This window comes from Corvus moneduloides, chromosome 29 (assembly GCF_009650955.1).
Source record: "Corvus moneduloides isolate bCorMon1 chromosome 29, bCorMon1.pri, whole genome shotgun sequence".
NCBI lineage: Eukaryota > Metazoa > Chordata > Aves > Passeriformes > Corvidae > Corvus > Corvus moneduloides.
Genome location: NC_045504.1, coordinates 2,934,229 through 2,949,682, shown reverse-complemented (window position 1 = coordinate 2,949,682; position 15,454 = coordinate 2,934,229). Strand labels below are relative to the sequence as shown.

The following is a 15,454-nucleotide window of genomic DNA, read 5'->3' as shown; positions in this document are numbered from 1 at the left end:
CTGAATTTGAATTTGGGTTCCGTGTCCCCGCAGAGGCCGTGGGGTCTCGTCTGTCCGGGATAGACAGAATTTTTTGGATAATTCCAGGGATGGGGAATCCATGGGATAACCTGGGCCAGGGAAGGATTTATCCCTAAAATCCCATCTGAGCCAGCCCAGGGAATCCTGGAATGGTTTGGGATGGAAGGAACCTTCAAGCCCCGTCCAGTCCCACCTGGACCTGGATCCCACCCACCTCAACCTCCAGAAATTCCCCCAAATTCCCACGTTTTGCCCTTCCCAGGGCGTTACGGACGCCGGCTCAACGTGTGGGACTGGAGCACCCACAGGTACATCCAGGCCATCGACGTGGGCGAGGATTCGGCTCCGTTGGAAATCCGCTTCCTCCACAACCCCAACGCCTCCGAGGGCTTCGTGGGCTGCACCATCAGCAGCGCCATCCACCGCTTCTACAAGACCGAGGTACCCCCGATTCCCGGGAATTTGGGGCTGGAATGGTTCCGTTTTTAGTGGATTTAGAACTTCCTGGGAATATTCGCCTCAGGGGTCGTTGTGCCCAATGGGGTGAGGAGGACTAGGAGTGTTTTCCACCAAAACAGCTGGAAAATTCAACGGTTTTGGCTCCCAAAGCCCTCCCAAGCATCCCAGAGCCCTCATTCCCTGTGGATCTGGGTCTGGATGAGGATCCTGAGGGATTTCGGGTGGTGGGATCCCATCCCGAGGTCCTGCCCCACCCTCTGGTCCCACAGCGCGGCGATTGGGCGGCCGAGAAGGTGATCCAGGTGCCCAGCAAGAAGGTGGAGGGCTGGCTCCTCCCGGAGATGCCAGGTGGGCGCATTCCCAGGGCTCGGGATCATTCCCGGCGTCGGGATCGTTCCCGGGATCTGCCGCGGGACCGTTCAGCTCCGTAATTCCTTCCCCAAGGATTCATCACGGACATCCTGATCTCCCTGGACGACAGATTCCTGTACTTCAGCAACTGGATCCACGGCGACGTCCGGCAGTACGACATCTCCGACACGCGGCGGCCCAAACTCGTGGGCCAGGTGAGGCTCCAGCTGGAATTCCGGTGGGTTCTCCACGGGATTTTTGGGATCGGTTGAGCATTCGGTGTCCTGCAGGTGTTTTTGGGTGGCAGCATCACCAAGGGAGGGCCGGTGAGGGTGTGTGAGGATGAGGAGCTGCAGAGCCAACCGGAGCCCTTCGTCATCCAGGTGGGTCCCGAAATCATCCCAGAACTCCGCCTTGGGATCGGCTCCGTCCTTCCCAAATCCCACCCCGGGATCGGCTCCGTCCTTCCCAAATCCCCCTTTGGGATCAGCTCCGTTCTTCCCAAATCCCACCCCGGGATCGGCTCCGTCCTTCCCAAATCCCACCCCGGGATCGGCTCCGTCCTTCCCAAATCCCGCTTTGGGATCAGCTCCGTCCTTCCCAAATCCCGCTTTGGGATCAGCTCCGTTCTTCCCATCCCAAATCCCCCTTTGGGATCAGCTCCATCCTTCCCAAATCCCCCTTTGGGATTGGCTTCATCCTTCCCAAATCCCGCTCTGGGATCAGCTCCGTCCTTCCCAAATCCCCCTTTGGGATCGGCTCTGTCCTTCCCAAATCCCACCCCGGGATCGGCTCCGTCCCCCTGGCCGGGCACAGCCCTGGATCCGGGCGGGATCTCCGCGTGTCCGGCCCCATCCGGAATTTCCCCCGCGATTCCAGGGAAAGAAGATTCCCGGGGGTCCGCAGATGCTGCAGCTGAGCCTGGACGGGAGGAGGCTCTACGTGAGCACGTCCCTGTTCAGCGCCTGGGACCGGCAGTTCTACCCCGAGCTCATCAGGTCAGGAACCGCTAATTGCCAATTAATAAAGCATTGGCATTAACTAGCAATTAATAGTAAGCAACAAGTAAATACTGAATAATTACTAAATAATTACTAAATACTGAATAATAAACAATAGACAACAAATATCAGACAATTATTAATATAAATAATAATTAATAATTATGATGATAAATAGTGAAGAATTAATAAGAAATAATAGAAAATAAATGATAAGTAGTAATAATAAACAGACAATAAACAATCAACAAATAATTACTAAATAATTAACAAATTATTAACAAATTATTATAAAATTATTAATCAGCAAGAAATTAATAATAATTAACAACGATTAATAATTAAGAACAAATACTTAATAACGAGTAATTAATAACTAATAATTAACGACTATTAGTGACTAATGAAGCGGTCTCGGTGTCCCCACCTGTCCTGCAGGGACGGGGCCGTGATGCTGCAGCTGGACGTGGACACGGAGCGGGGCGGGCTGAGCGTGAATCCCAAATTCCTGGTGGATTTCGGGAAGGAGCCGGGCGGGCCCTGCCTGGCGCACGAGATGCGCTACCCGGGGGGGGACTGCACCTCCGACATCTGGCTCTGATCCCAGGAAATTCGGGAGTTCGGGATTCGGGAATGCGGGGATTGCACCTCCGACATCTGGCTCTGACCGGGAATTCGGGAATGCGGGAATTCGGGAATGCGGGGATTGCACCTCCGACATCTGGCTCTGATCCCAGGAAATTCGGGAATTCGGGAATGCGGGATTCGGGAATGCGGGGATTGCACCTCCGACATCTGGGTCTAACCGGGAATTCGGGAATGCGGGGATTGCACCTCCGACATCTGGGTCTGACTGGGAATTCGGGAATGCGGGGATTCGGGAATGCGAGGATTGCACCTCCGACATCTGGGTCTGACCGGGAATTCGGGAATGCGGGAATTCGGGAATGCAGGGATTGCACCTCCGACATCTGGGTCTAACCGGGAATTCGGGAATGCGGGGATTCGGGAATGCGGGGATTGCACCTCCGACATCTGGGTCTGACCGGGAATTCGGGAATGCGGGAATTCGGGAATGCAGGGATTGCACCTCCGACATCTGGGTCTGACCGGGAATTCGGGAATGCGGGAATTCGGGAATGCGGGGATTGCACCTCCGACATCTGGGTCTGACCGGGAATTCGGGAATGCGGGAATTCGGGAATGCAGGGATTGCACCTCCGACATCTGGGTCTAACCGGGAATTCGGGAATGCGGGAATTCGGGAATGCGGGGATTGCACCTCCGACATCTGGGTCTAACCGGGAATTCGGGAATGCGGGAATTCGGGAATGCGGGGATTGCACCTCCGACATCTGGGTCTGACCGGGAATTCGGGAATGCGGGGATTCGGGAATGCGGGGATTGCACCTCCGACATCTGGGTCTAACCGGGAATTCGGGAATGCGGGAATTCGGGAATGCGGGGATTGCACCTCCGACATCTGGGTCTGACCGGGAATTCGGGAATGCGGGGATTCGGGAATGCGGGGATTGCACCTCCGACATCGGCGTGAGACCCCCGGGATTTGGGAATGGGGGAATTTGGGGTTTGGGAATTCGGGAATTCCAGGAGTTGGGAATATGCGTGACCCGCGGGATGAAATAAATCCAAAGGGATCCTTCCTTTTCCTGCTCCACAGCTCTCCTTGCACGCGCCTTGCCCGCGCACGCACACGCGGGTGACTCGCACGCGTGTCACACCCATCGCACACTCACATCGCCCCTTGCACACTCACCCACACACGTCACACCCATCGCACACTCACATCGCCCCTTGCACACTCACCCACACACGTCACACCCATCGCACACTCACATCGCCCCCTTGCACACTCACCCGCACACGTCACACCCATCGCACACTCACATCGCCCCCTTGCACACTCACCCGCACACGTCACACCCATCGCACACTCACATCGCCCCCTTGCACACCCCCCACGTGACCTCCCCCACGTGACCCCCTTGCACACTCACCCCGCCCGTTGCACACGCACGTGACGCACGCACGTGACACGCCCGTTGCACACTCGCACCCACGTGACCGCCCTCCCCCGCCCGTTTGCACACTCACCGCACACCCGTCTCCCCTCGCGCCGCCCGCCCCAGCCAATCAGATCGCTGTTGCCAGGCAGATTTCAGCCCCTCCCGCCCCGCCGCATCCGGGCGCTCACCCCCGGCCGGGGGGGGCGGGGGGCGGGCTCAGCCAATCACGACCGCGGGCGCGGCCGTATCCGGGCAGACCAGCGGCGCCGCAGCCAATCAGAAAAAAGAAGGGGCCGCGCGGGGCGAGCGCGGGGCGCGTCCACTTTCGGTTCGCGCGGGGGGCGCGGGGCACGTGGCGGGACCCCTCCCCTCCCCCCCCTCCGGGACCCCCCGAGCAGGACGGGACCAGGTGGGTGCGGGGCCGATGGGGGGGGCGTGGGGACAGGGCTGGGGACACCCCGGGGACACCCCGGGGACACCCCGGGCCCGGCCGCGGGAGGGGGTCCCGGCCGCCGGTGCCGCCGCGGGTCCGGAGCGCGGGGGTCGCGCCGGGCCGGGGCCGCCGGGCCGCGGGGAGGGGCGCGGAGGGTGGCGGTGGCCCCGGGGATCGCTTCCTGGTGGCCCCGGGGCCCCGGGGATCGCTTCCTGGTGTCCCACGGCCTCCTGTCCCCCGGGATCTGCTCCTTCCTGGTGTCCCACGGCCACATGTCCCCGTGTGCCTCTGTCCCCGGGGGTCTCCTCCCGCTGTCCCCATGGCCCCGGGGGTCTCTTCCCGGTGTCCCACGGCTCCCTGTCCGCCGGGATCTGCTCCTCCCTGGTGCCCCATGTCCCTGAGGAGCCCCTGTCCTGCCGTCCCATGGCCCCACCTTCCTGGGGACCCCCTGTCCTGGTGTCCCCAACACCCCGACCCTGCCAGGGTCACTGGAGATGTCCCTGTCCCATTTCCGTGGCCACCCGTGGCTCGTGTCCGTGACCACACGTCCATAACGGGATTTATTCCCGTTTTTAGGTAAAATTCCCGTTTTTTCTCTTCCCAGCAGGCCACAGCTGCCATGGCTGACGAGGAGCTGGGTGCCCGAGGTGGCAGGAAGGGCACTTTGTCGCCCGGCAGTGCCCGGGGCAGTGCCACCGAGTCCAGCACGCTGCTCCAGGAGCTCCGGGGCAACATCTCGTAAGGGCAGCGCCCCGGGAATCCCTTCGGAGCTCCCCACGTGGGGCTCATGGGATGGAGTTTGGGAATTTGGAGCCCCTGGGCACCGAAGGGATGAAAGATGGGGACAGGGGACACGGGAGGGCAGAGGTGCCTGTTTCGGGTGCCAAACCAGCCCAGTGCTTCCCTGGCATGCCGGGATCCCGTGGGATCCATCCCATGGGATGTGGGCTTGGGAAAGGGCTGGGAGCCCTGGAATGTGGGGTCTGGAAGGACCTCGGGAGCCTCGGGAAGATCTGGAACTGAGATCCCAGGATTTTTGGGATCGTCCCTGACTCGCGGTCTCCATCCCACGCAGCAAATCCGTGCAGAGCAAGGTGGACTCCATCCTGGTGAGTGTTTCCATGGAATTCCCACCTCTCCTGGCTGATCCCAGGATCACCCTGGGCACTGCTCCTGATGGATCCTTAACCTTTTCCGTGTCCCCCGTCCCTTCCCGCTGACCCCGCGGCCCCTGGGAGCGCAGCAAGATGTGCAGAAGTTCTCGGACAGCGACAAACTCTACCTGTACCTGCAGCTGCCCTCGGGGCCCAGCCTGGGCGAGAAGAGGTGGGGTGGGATCCATGGGATGGGATCCATGGGATGGGATGGGATGGGGATGTTGGGATGGGATGGGACGAGGATGGAGGTGGGGCAGGGATGGCTCAGGATGGAGCTGGGACGAGGATGGAGGTGGGGCAGGGATGGCTCAGGATGGAGCTGGGACGAGGATGGAGGTGGGGCAGGGATGGCTCAGGATGGAGCTGGCACAAGGGTGACAATGGCCTCTCCTCCCTCCCGCTGCCTCTCCCGCGCCTCCGGAACGCCCGTGTCCCGGGGAACAGCAGCAGCTCCCTGGAGCTGAGCTCGCTGGGCACGGCCGAGCACATGCACGCCTGCAGCTGGATCCGCAACCACCTGGAGGAGCACACGGACACCTGCCTGCCCAAGCAGGACGTCTACGACGCCTACAAGTGAGCCCGGGACCCTGCCCTGCTGTCCCCATGTCCCTGGGGGAGCCCCCTGCCCTGGAATTCCGGGAATGTCCAGAATTCCTCGGGACTATCCTGGGAATGGCTCCTTTTGTCCCTCCCCGCAGGCGCTACTGCGACAACCTCGGCTGCCGCCCGCTGAGCACGGCCAATTTCGGGAAGATCATCCGGGAAATCTTCCCAAATATCAAAGCGCGGCGCCTGGGAGGCCGAGGACAATCCAAATATCCTTCCCTGTGATGGAATTTGTGGTGGCAGCCATTGTTTTTCCCAGTTTTTCCTGTTTTTTCCCATTCCTGAACCTCCAGTGTCCTGCTCCATGACCCTCCTCCTGTCCCCATCCCGACGTCCTGTCCTTTTCCATGGGCTCATCCCGGTGTCCTGCTCTGCCCCATGGATCTCCTCCTGATGGGTCGGTTCGCGGTTTTTTGGGCTCGGGAAGAATCCTTGACTCTTCCCAACGTACTGCTACGGTGGGATCCGGAGGAAGACCGTGGTCAGCCTTCCTCCCCTGCCCAGCCTGGACCTCAAAGTGACCGAGACCGTGAGTGCTCCGGACTTCCGTGGCTGAGCTATGGTGGGATAACGACCCAAAGGAGGGACGGAGGGATGGGATGGAGACATTGAAGGGATGGGGGAGGAGGGGTGTCCTGCCCCGTGACCTCCCGTGCCCATCCTGGAGTCCTGTCCTTTCCCGGGGGCTCATCCCGTTGTCCTGCTCTGCTCCACGGCCTCCTCCTGTCCCCGCCACCCCTTCCCCGATCTCACCGCGCCGTCCGTCCCTCGGCAGCAGTCGGAGCTGGCCGAGCTGGTGCAGTCCTACAGCAGCGAGGTGATGGAGGCCGCCTGCGCCCTGACCTGCGACTGGGCCGAGAAGATCCTCAAGCGCTCCTTCAACAACATCGTGGAGGTGGCGCAGTTCCTGCTGCAGCAGCACATCATCAGCTCCCGCTCCGCCCACGCCGACCTCGTCATGGCCATGGTGGTCTCAGGTGCGCCGGGGGAGCCTGGGCTCGTTGTCACCCGCGGGGGTCCCCGGCACCATCCTGAGGAGCGTGGGCTCTCCCTGAATGTGGGTGAGGGGGCACGGCGTGTGTACGTGTATGGCACGGGGGTGTAGTCTCGGTACGGAACGAGCCCAAGGCGCCCCCGCGGGTTCCGTGTTTAACGAAAATCGGCGTTTTTGGGGGAAAAATCGCCTCGGTTGTCACTGTCACCACCCCGGGGGGTCGGGTTGTCCTCCCCCTTGGCGGTGTCCCCTTCCCACTTGCCATGTCACCCTCCCACTTTCAGTGTCCCACTCCCCGTGTCCCCTCCCACCCCCACTGTCCCCTGCCACCCCGGTCACTTCCCCTCCTCCCACAGAAAACACGGACAAGCCCCCCCAGGACACTCGGCCACCCTCAGCCCCCAAGAAGAACGGCCTGGACCCCTCGGACAGCAGTGACCGGAGCCAGGAGCAGGTGAGACCCCCTTCCCCCATCCCGAGCCAGGGGATCACTCAGGGGTGCCCGCGTCCCAATGCCACCTCCCTCCCCGCAGGCCAAGAAGGACGCTGTCCCCAAAGCCAATGTCCAGCCGCGGCCGGAGAAGAAGAAGCCCCCGGAGCCCCCCCGGCCGGCCAGCAGCCCCCAGGTGAACGCCCTGGTCGCCCGCCTGCCTCTGCTGCTGCCCCGCATCCCCCCCTCGGAGCGACCCCCGGCCCCCGGCGCCACCCCCGTGCGCTCGTCCCCTCCGGTGCTGGTGCCCAAACTGACCGCGGCGCCGCTGGGCGGCACGGTCAAGGTGGCTCTGCCCCTGCCCGTGGGCACCGCGCTGGCCCCGGGCGCCGCCGGCCCCGCGGGGCTGCTGAGTCCCCCCGCGGCCATCCCCGTGCTCAACGTGCTGCTGCCCGGCGTGGGGGTCCCCGCGGCCGAGACCCCCGGCAGCGCCCGGGCGGGAGGGGACAGCGAGGGACAGCGCGCCAAGGCCACCAAGCGGCCCCTGGAGGGAGGAGGGGAAGGGGCCGCGCACAAGAGGCGGCGAGGGAGGCCCCGGAAGAGGCCGGAGGACGCGGCGGGGTCACCCGAGGACGGGGATGTCCCCAAGGGGGACGAGGGCGGGGAGTCGCCCCCACGGGGGTCTCCTGCTGGGGGGTCGCCCGGGGGTGGCAGTGCCACTGTGCCGGGTGGGGACAGGGGGGTCGCTGGCAGTGCTGCTGAGGGTGATGGGGACAGGATGGAGGTGGACAGTGACACGGTGGCTGGTGGGGACAGGATGGACGTTGACAGTGACACGGTGGCTGGTGGGGACGGCCCTGTCAGTGGTAGTGCTACTGTCCCCATTAGGGACAGCATGGTCAATGGCAGTGCCACTGTCCCCCCGAGGGACAGTCCAGCTGGGGACAGTGCCACCGTCCCTGTTAGGGACAGCACGGTCAGTGACGGTGCCACCCTCCCCGTTAGGGACAGCACAGTCAATGACGGTGCCACCGTCCCCGTTAGGGACAGCAGAGTCAATGACAATGCCACCGTCCCCGTTAGGGACAGCAGAGTCAATGACAGTGCCACCCTCCCCATTAGGGACAGCACAGTCAATGACAATGCCACTGTCCCCGTTAGGGACAGCACGGTCAATGACAGTGCCACCATCCCTGTTAGGGACAGTCCAGTCAGTGGCAGTGCCACCATCTCCCTTAGGGACAGCACAGTCAATGACAGTGCCACCTTCCCCGTTAGGGACAGCACAGTCAATGACGGTGCCACCTTCCCCGTTAGGGACAGCACAGTCAATGACAGTGCCACCTTCCCCGTTAGGGACAGCACAGTCAATGACGGTGCCACCGTCCCCATTAGGGACAGTCCGGTCAGTGGCAGTGCCACCGTTCCCCCGAGGGACAGCACGGCCAATGACGGTGCCACTGTCCCCCTGAGGGACAGCCCAGCTGGGGACAGTGCCACCATTCCCCCGATGGACAGCACGGTCAATGACGGTGCCACCATCCCCCTTAGGGACAGCCCAGCTGGGGACAGTGCCACCATCCCCCTTAGGGACAGCCCGGCTGGGGACAGTGCCACCATTCCCCCGATGGACAGCACGGTCAGTAACGGTGCCACTGTCCCCCCGAGGGACAGCCCAGCTGGGGACAGTGCCACCATCTCCCTTAGGGACAGCACAGTCAGTGGCAGTGCCACCGTCCCCGTTAGGGACAGTCCAGCTGGGGACAGTGCCACCGTCCCTGTTAGGGACAGCACGGTCAATGACGGTGCCACCGTCCCCGTTAGGGACAGCACGGTCAGTGGCAGTGCCACCATCTCCCACAGGGACAGCCCAGCTGGGGACAGTGCCACCATTCCCCCGAGGGACAGCACAGTCAATGACAGTGCCACCATCCCCATTAGGGACAGCACAGTCAATGATGGTGCCACTGTCCCCCTTAGGGACAGTCCAGCTGGGGACAGTGCCACCGTCCCTGTTAGGGACAGCACGGTCAGTGGCAGTGCCACCATTCCCCTGAGGGACAGCACAGTCAATGACAGTGCCACCATCCCCGTTAGGGACAGTCCGGTCAATGACAGTGCCACTGTCCCCAATAGGGACAGTCCGGTCAATGATGGTGCCGCTGTCCCCCTGAGGGACAGCCCGGCTGTGGAAAGTGCCACTGTCCCCATTAGGGACAGTCTGGTCAATGACAGTGCCACCGTTCCCCCGAGGGACAGCACAGTCAATGACGGTGCCACTGTCCCCATTAGGGACAGCCCGGCTGGGGACAGTGCCACCATTCCCCCGATGGACAGCACGGTCAGTGACGGTGCCACTGTCCCCCCGAGGGACAGCCCAGCTGGGGACAGTGCCACCATCTCCCTTAGGGACAGCACAGTCAATGACAGTGCCACCCTCCCCGTTAGGGACAGTCCGGTCAATGACGGTGCCACCGTCCCCTGTAGGGACAGCCTGGTCAGTGGCAGTGCCACCATCCCCAGTGGTGGCTCTCCAGGTGCTGGCAGTGCCAGTGTCCCTATCAGGGACAAGCCAGTCACTGTCAGTGCCACCATCCCTGTGACGGACAAGCCAGACATTGGCAGTGCCACCATCGCTGTCAAGGACGGCTCATCCCGGGGCAGTGACACTGGGGACAGGCCGGTCACTGGCAGTGCCACCGCTGGGGACAGGCCCGTCACTGGCAGTGCCACCATCAAGGAAAGCTCACCCAGGGCCAGTGTCATCGAGGACAGGTCCATCACTGGCAGTGCCACTGTCCCTGTCAGGGACGGCCCCTCCAGGGGCAGTGGCAGCACAGGGGACAGGCCGGTCACCAGGAGTGCCACTGGCCCTGTCAGGGACAGCCGAGCTGGTGGCAGTGCCACTGTCCCAGTCAAGGACAGCTCACCCAGGGCCAGTGGCACTGGGGACAGGCCGGTCACTGGCAGTGCCACTGTCCCTGTTAAGGACAGCCCCTCCAGGGGCAGTGGCACCTCTGGGGACAGGCCGGTCACCAGGAGTGCCACCATTCCCATCAGGGAGAGCCCGGCTGGTGGCAGTGGCAGTGCCCCAGTCAGGGACAGTCAATCCAGGGGCAGTGCCACCACTGGGGACAGGCCTGTCACTGGCAGTGCCACCATCCCTGTCAAGGACAAGCTGGTCACTGGCAGTGCCACTGTCCCTGGTAAGGACAGTCCCTCCAGGGCCAGTAGCACCACTGGGGACAGGCCGGTCACTAGGAGTGCCACTGTCCCCACGGCTGGTGGCAGTGGCACCGTCCCCATCAAGGACAGTCCAGCCAGGGGCAGTGGCACTGTCCCTATTAAGGACAGCTCATCCCGGGGCAGTGGCACTGGGGACAGGCCAGTCACTAGGAGTGCTGGTGGCAGTGGCACTGTCCCTGTCAAGGACAGCCCATCCCGGGGCAGTGCCACCACTGGGGACAGGCCAGTCAGTGGTGCCACCATCCCTGTCAAGGACAGCTCATCCCGGGGCACTGCCACTGTCCCTGTCAAGGATAGCTCACCCAGGGGAAGTGGCACTGGGGACAGGCCGGTCACTGGCAGTGCCACTGTCCCTGCCAGGGACGGCCCCTCCAGGGCCACTGGGGACAGACCAATCACTAGGAGTACCACTGTCCCCACAGCTGGCAGCAGTGGCACCATCCCTGTCAAGGACAGTCCAGCCAGGGGCAGTGGCACCACTGGGGACAGGCCGGTCACCAGGAGTGCCACTGGCCCTGTCAGGGACAGCCGAGCTGGTGGCAGTGCCACTGTCCCAGTCAGGGACAAGCTGGTGAGTGGCACTGCCACTGTCCCTGTCAAGGACAGCTCATCCCGGGGCAGTGACACTGGGGACAGGCCGGTCACTGGCAGTGCCACTGTCCCTGTCAGGGATGGCCCCTCCAGGGCCAGTGGCACCTCTGGGGACAGGCCGGTCACCAGGAGTGCCACTGTCCCCATCAGGGCCAGCCCGGCTGGTGGCAGTGGCAGTGCCCCAGTCAGGGACAAGCCAGTCACTGGCAGTGCCACCATCCCTGTTAAGGACAGCACAGCCAGGGGCACTGGCACCAGTGGGGACAGGCCGGTCACCAGGAGTGCCACTGGCCCTGTCAGGGACAGCCCAGCTGGTGGCAGTGGCACTGTCTCCATTAAGGACAGCTCATCAAGGGGCAGTGCCACTGCCCCTGTCAGGGACAAGACAGTCCCTGGCAGTGCCACCATCCCTGTTAAGGACAGTCCAGCTGGGGACAGTGCCACTGTCCCTAGTAAGGACAGCTCACCCAGGGCCAGTGGCACTGGGGACAGGCCGGTCACTGGCAGTGCCACTGTCCCTGTTAAGGACAGCGCAGCCAGGAGCAGTGCCACCACTGGGGACAGGCTGGTCAGGGGCAGTGGCGCCGTCCCTGTCAAGGACAGCTCATCCTGGGGCAGTGCCACCGCTGGGGACAGGCTGGTCAGAGGCAGTGGCAGTGTCCCCATCAGGGACAGGTCACCTAGGACCAGTGGCAGTGGGGACAGGCCAGTCAGGAGCAGTGCCACCACTGGGGACAGGCCAGGCAGGGGCAGTGCCACTGTCCCTGTTAGGGACAGCCCAGCTAGAGACAGTGCCAGCACTGGGGACAGGCCAGGCAGGAGCGGTGCCACCGTCCCTGTCAGGGACAGCTCACCCAGGGCCCCTGCCACTGGGGACAGGCTGGGCAGGGGCAGTGGCACTGTCCCCATCAGGGACAGGTCACCCAGAGACAGTGGCACTGGGGACAGGCCAGGCAGGGACAGTGCCACCGCTGGGGACAGGCTGGGCAGGGGCAGTGGCACCACTGGGGACAGGCTGGGCAGGGGCAGTGGCACCGTCCCCATCAGGGACAGGTCACCCAGAGACAGTGGCAGTGGGGACAGGCCAGGCAGGGACAGTGCCACCGCTGGGGACAGGCTGGGCAGGGGCAGTGGCACCGTCCCCCTCAGGGACAGGTCACCCAGAGACAGTGGCAGTGGGGACAGGCTGGGCAGAGGCAGTGGCACCACTGGGGACAGGCCGGGCAGGGGCAGTGGCACCGTCCCCATCAGGGACAGGTCACCCAGAGACAGTGGCACTACTGACGACAGGCTGGGCAGGGGCAGTGGCACCATCAGGGACAGGCCGGGCAGGGGCAGTGGCACCGTCCCCATCAAGGACAGCTCAGCTGGTGGCAGTGCCGCTGTCCCTATGAAGGACAGGTCACCCAGGGCCAGTGCCAGTGGGGACAGGCCGGTCAGGGACAGTGCCACCGCTGGGGACAGGCCAGTCCCTGGCAGTGCCACCGTCCCTGTTAAGGACAGCCCATCCAGGGGCAGTGCCACCGCTGGGGACAGGCTGGTCAGGGGCAGTGCCACCGTCCCTGTTAAGGACAGCCCATCCAGGGGCAGTGCCACCACTGGGGACAGGCTGGGAGGGAGCAGTGCCACCGTCCCCATCAGGGACAGCTCATCCAGGAGCAGTGCCACCGCTGGGGACAGGCCGGGCAGGGCCAGTGCCACCGTCCCTGTCAGGGACAGCTCACCAAGGGCCAGTGGCAGTGGGGACAGGCCGGGCAGGGCTAGTGCCACCATCCCTGTCAGGGACAGGTCACCCAGGGCCAGTGGCAGTGGGGACAGGCCAGGCAGGAGCAGTGCCGCTGTCCCTGTCAGGGACAACTCGCCCAGGGCCAGTGGCACTGTCCCCATCAGGGACAGGTCACCCAGGGCCAGTGGCAGTGGGGACAGGCCGGGCAGGAGCAGTGCCACTGTCCCTGTCAGGGACAGCCCAGCTGGGGGCAGTGGCACTGTCCCCATTAGGGACCGCCCGTCCAGGGGCAGTGGCACTGCCCCCGTTGAGGACAGACCGGTCAGGGGCAGTGGCACTGTCCCCATTAGGGACAGCCTGTCCAGGGGCAGTGGCATTGCCCCCGCTGAGGACAGACCGGTCAGGGGCAGTGGCACTGTAAGGGACATGCCAGTCTCTGGCAGTGCCACCATTCCTGGCAGGGACAGCTCAGCTGGTGGCAGTGCCACTGTCAGGGACAGGCCGGTCACTGGCACTGCCACCGTCCCTGTTGAGGACAGGCCGGTCAGTGGTGGTGGCACCATCGGGGACAGGCTGGTCACTCCCAGTGGCACCACTGAGGACAGGCTGGTCACCGACAGTGGCACCGTCCCTGCCAGAGACTGCCCCTCCAGGGACAGTGGCACTTTTGGGGACAGGCCGGTCACTGGGAGTGCCACTGTCCCCGTCAGGGACAGCCTATCCAGGGGCACTGCCACCATCGTGGACACGTCAGTCACTGGCAGTGCCACCGTCCCCATCAGGGACAGCCCCTTCTGGGGCAGTGGCATCATTGGGGACAGCCTGGTTGCTGGCAGTGCCACCATCCCCGTCAGGGACTGCCCATCCAGGGGCACTGCCACCATCGTGGACGCGCTGGTCACTCTCAGTGGCACTGTGATGGACAGGCGGATCCTGGGCAGTGTCACCGTTCCGGTCAGGGACAGCCCGTCCCTGAGCACTGCCACCATCGTGGACACGCCCGTCTTTGTCAGTGCCACCGTCCTGGTTGGGGACAGCATCCCCAGGGTCACTGCCACCATCATGGACTCGGCGGTGCCCGGCAGAGCCATCCTCCCCTTCGGGGACATGCTGGCATGTGGCAGTGCCACCATCTCTGACAGGGACTGGCCAGGCAGGGACAGTGCCACCGTCCCCATCAGAGTGTGCCCATCCAGGGACAGTGCCACCGTCTCTGACAGGGACTGGCCGGGCAGGGACAGTGCCACCGTCCCCTTCAGGGACTGCCCATCCAGGGGCAGTGCCACCGTCCCTGTTGGGGACAGGTCGGTCGGTGGCAGTCCCACCATCCCTGTCAGGGACTGTCCATCCAGGGGCAGTGCCACCCTTGGGGACAGGATGAGCAGTGGCAGTCCCCCCATCGTGGACACACCTATCAGTGGCAGTGCCACCATCCCTGTCAGGGACTGCCCATCCCGGGCCAGTGCCACCACGGGGGACAGGCCTGGCAGTGGCAGCACTGGGGACAGGCCTGGCAGTGGCAGTGCCACCGTGCCCGTCAGGGATAGCCCCTCCAGGCCCATCACGCCCGCCCGCGTCAGCGTCATCAGGGATGGCAGGACGGGCACCACGGTGACACCGGAGGCCCTGGCACAGCGGGGCCACAGCAAGGCCGGGTCCCCCCTTGGGGACCCGCAGGGACAGCCCCGCTCCGGACACCGCGAGGGACACACGAGAGCGGGGACAGGGATGGGGTCCCATGCGTCGCACCAGTAAAAACCAGTCACTCCAGTGCGGCTGTCCTGTCTGTGAGCCGGGGAAGGGGACACGGGCACTGGGAGGGGACACTGGAAGTGGGGAGGGGACACAGGCAGTGGGAGGGGACACGGGTACTGGGAGGGGACACTGGAAGCGGGAAGGGGACACTGGAGTGGGAAGTGGACACTGGAAGTGGGAAGGGGACACTGGAAATGGGAAGGGGACACTGGAAGTGAGGAGGGGACATTGGAAGTGGGAAGGGGACAGTGGAAGTGGGGAGGGGACACGGGGCACTGGGAGGGGACACAGACAAGGGGGAGGACAACCTGTCCCGACCCCCCGGGGTGGTGACAGCGACAACCGAGGCGATTTTTCCCCCAAAAACGCCGATTTTCGTCAAACGCGGAACCCGCCGGGGCGCCTTGGGCTCGTTCCGTACCGAGGCCACGCCCCCAGCCGCCAGGCGGCCACACCCACACACCATATATGTACACAAGCCACGCCCCATTGACCAGATTAGCATGTAAACCACGCCCCATGTCCATATAAGCGCATAGGCCCCGCCCCCTGGCGCTCCAAAGACCCCGCCCCTTTTCCCGCGCCGCGCCGCCGGTCCGCCAGGGGGCGCTGTGGCGCGGCGGCCGCCCCTCAGCCCCGTGAGGCGGCGCCGGGCCG

General features: G+C 64.0%; 2 protein-coding genes across 18 annotated transcripts in view; both read left to right on the top strand.

Annotated features, from left to right (window-relative positions):
• The window catches only part of LOC116436383 (methanethiol oxidase-like), a 43,153-nt gene extending 40,468 nt beyond the window's left edge, over nt 1-2,685 (top strand). For 5 of the 9 annotated variants that reach the window (XM_032093470.1, XM_032093471.1, XM_032093465.1 and 2 more), the window contains 6 exons: nt 284-462; nt 750-828; nt 925-1,046; nt 1,122-1,214; nt 1,711-1,829; nt 2,271-2,545. In XM_032093470.1, the coding sequence (XP_031949361.1) occupies nt 284-462; nt 750-828; nt 925-1,046; nt 1,122-1,214; nt 1,711-1,829; nt 2,271-2,433 (755 nt within the window). In that variant the 3' untranslated portion in view covers nt 2,434-2,545. Of the gene's footprint in view, nt 1-283; nt 463-749; nt 829-924; nt 1,047-1,121; nt 1,215-1,710; nt 1,830-2,270; nt 2,589-2,646 lie in introns of those variants that run through there. The other 4 variants (XM_032093469.1, XM_032093468.1, XM_032093467.1 and 1 more) reach the window with 4 other exon arrangements.
• A 1,238-nt stretch (nt 2,686-3,923) lies between these two features.
• RFX5 (regulatory factor X5) lies at nt 3,924-14,812 on the top strand. 9 transcript variants are annotated; one of them, XM_032093444.1, is made up of 13 exons: nt 4,035-4,268; nt 4,897-5,030; nt 5,368-5,401; nt 5,536-5,618; nt 5,894-6,022; nt 6,148-6,264; nt 6,503-6,584; nt 6,831-7,032; nt 7,406-7,503; nt 7,583-8,718; nt 8,992-9,849; nt 9,889-10,981; nt 11,021-14,812. In XM_032093444.1, exons 2-13 carry the CDS (start codon nt 4,912-4,914, stop codon nt 14,795-14,797), a joined length of 7,728 nt encoding a protein of 2,575 aa, XP_031949335.1. In that variant the 5' UTR covers nt 4,035-4,268; nt 4,897-4,911; the 3' UTR covers nt 14,798-14,812. The 9 variants fall into 9 exon arrangements, with proteins under 9 accessions (XP_031949339.1, XP_031949335.1, XP_031949336.1 ...); XM_032093445.1 differs by having other exon boundaries at nt 8,992-10,981; nt 11,021-12,534; nt 12,640-14,812; XM_032093446.1 differs by having other exon boundaries at nt 8,992-10,981; nt 11,021-12,573; nt 12,679-14,812.
• Nucleotides 14,813-15,454: the final 642 nt, after the last annotated feature.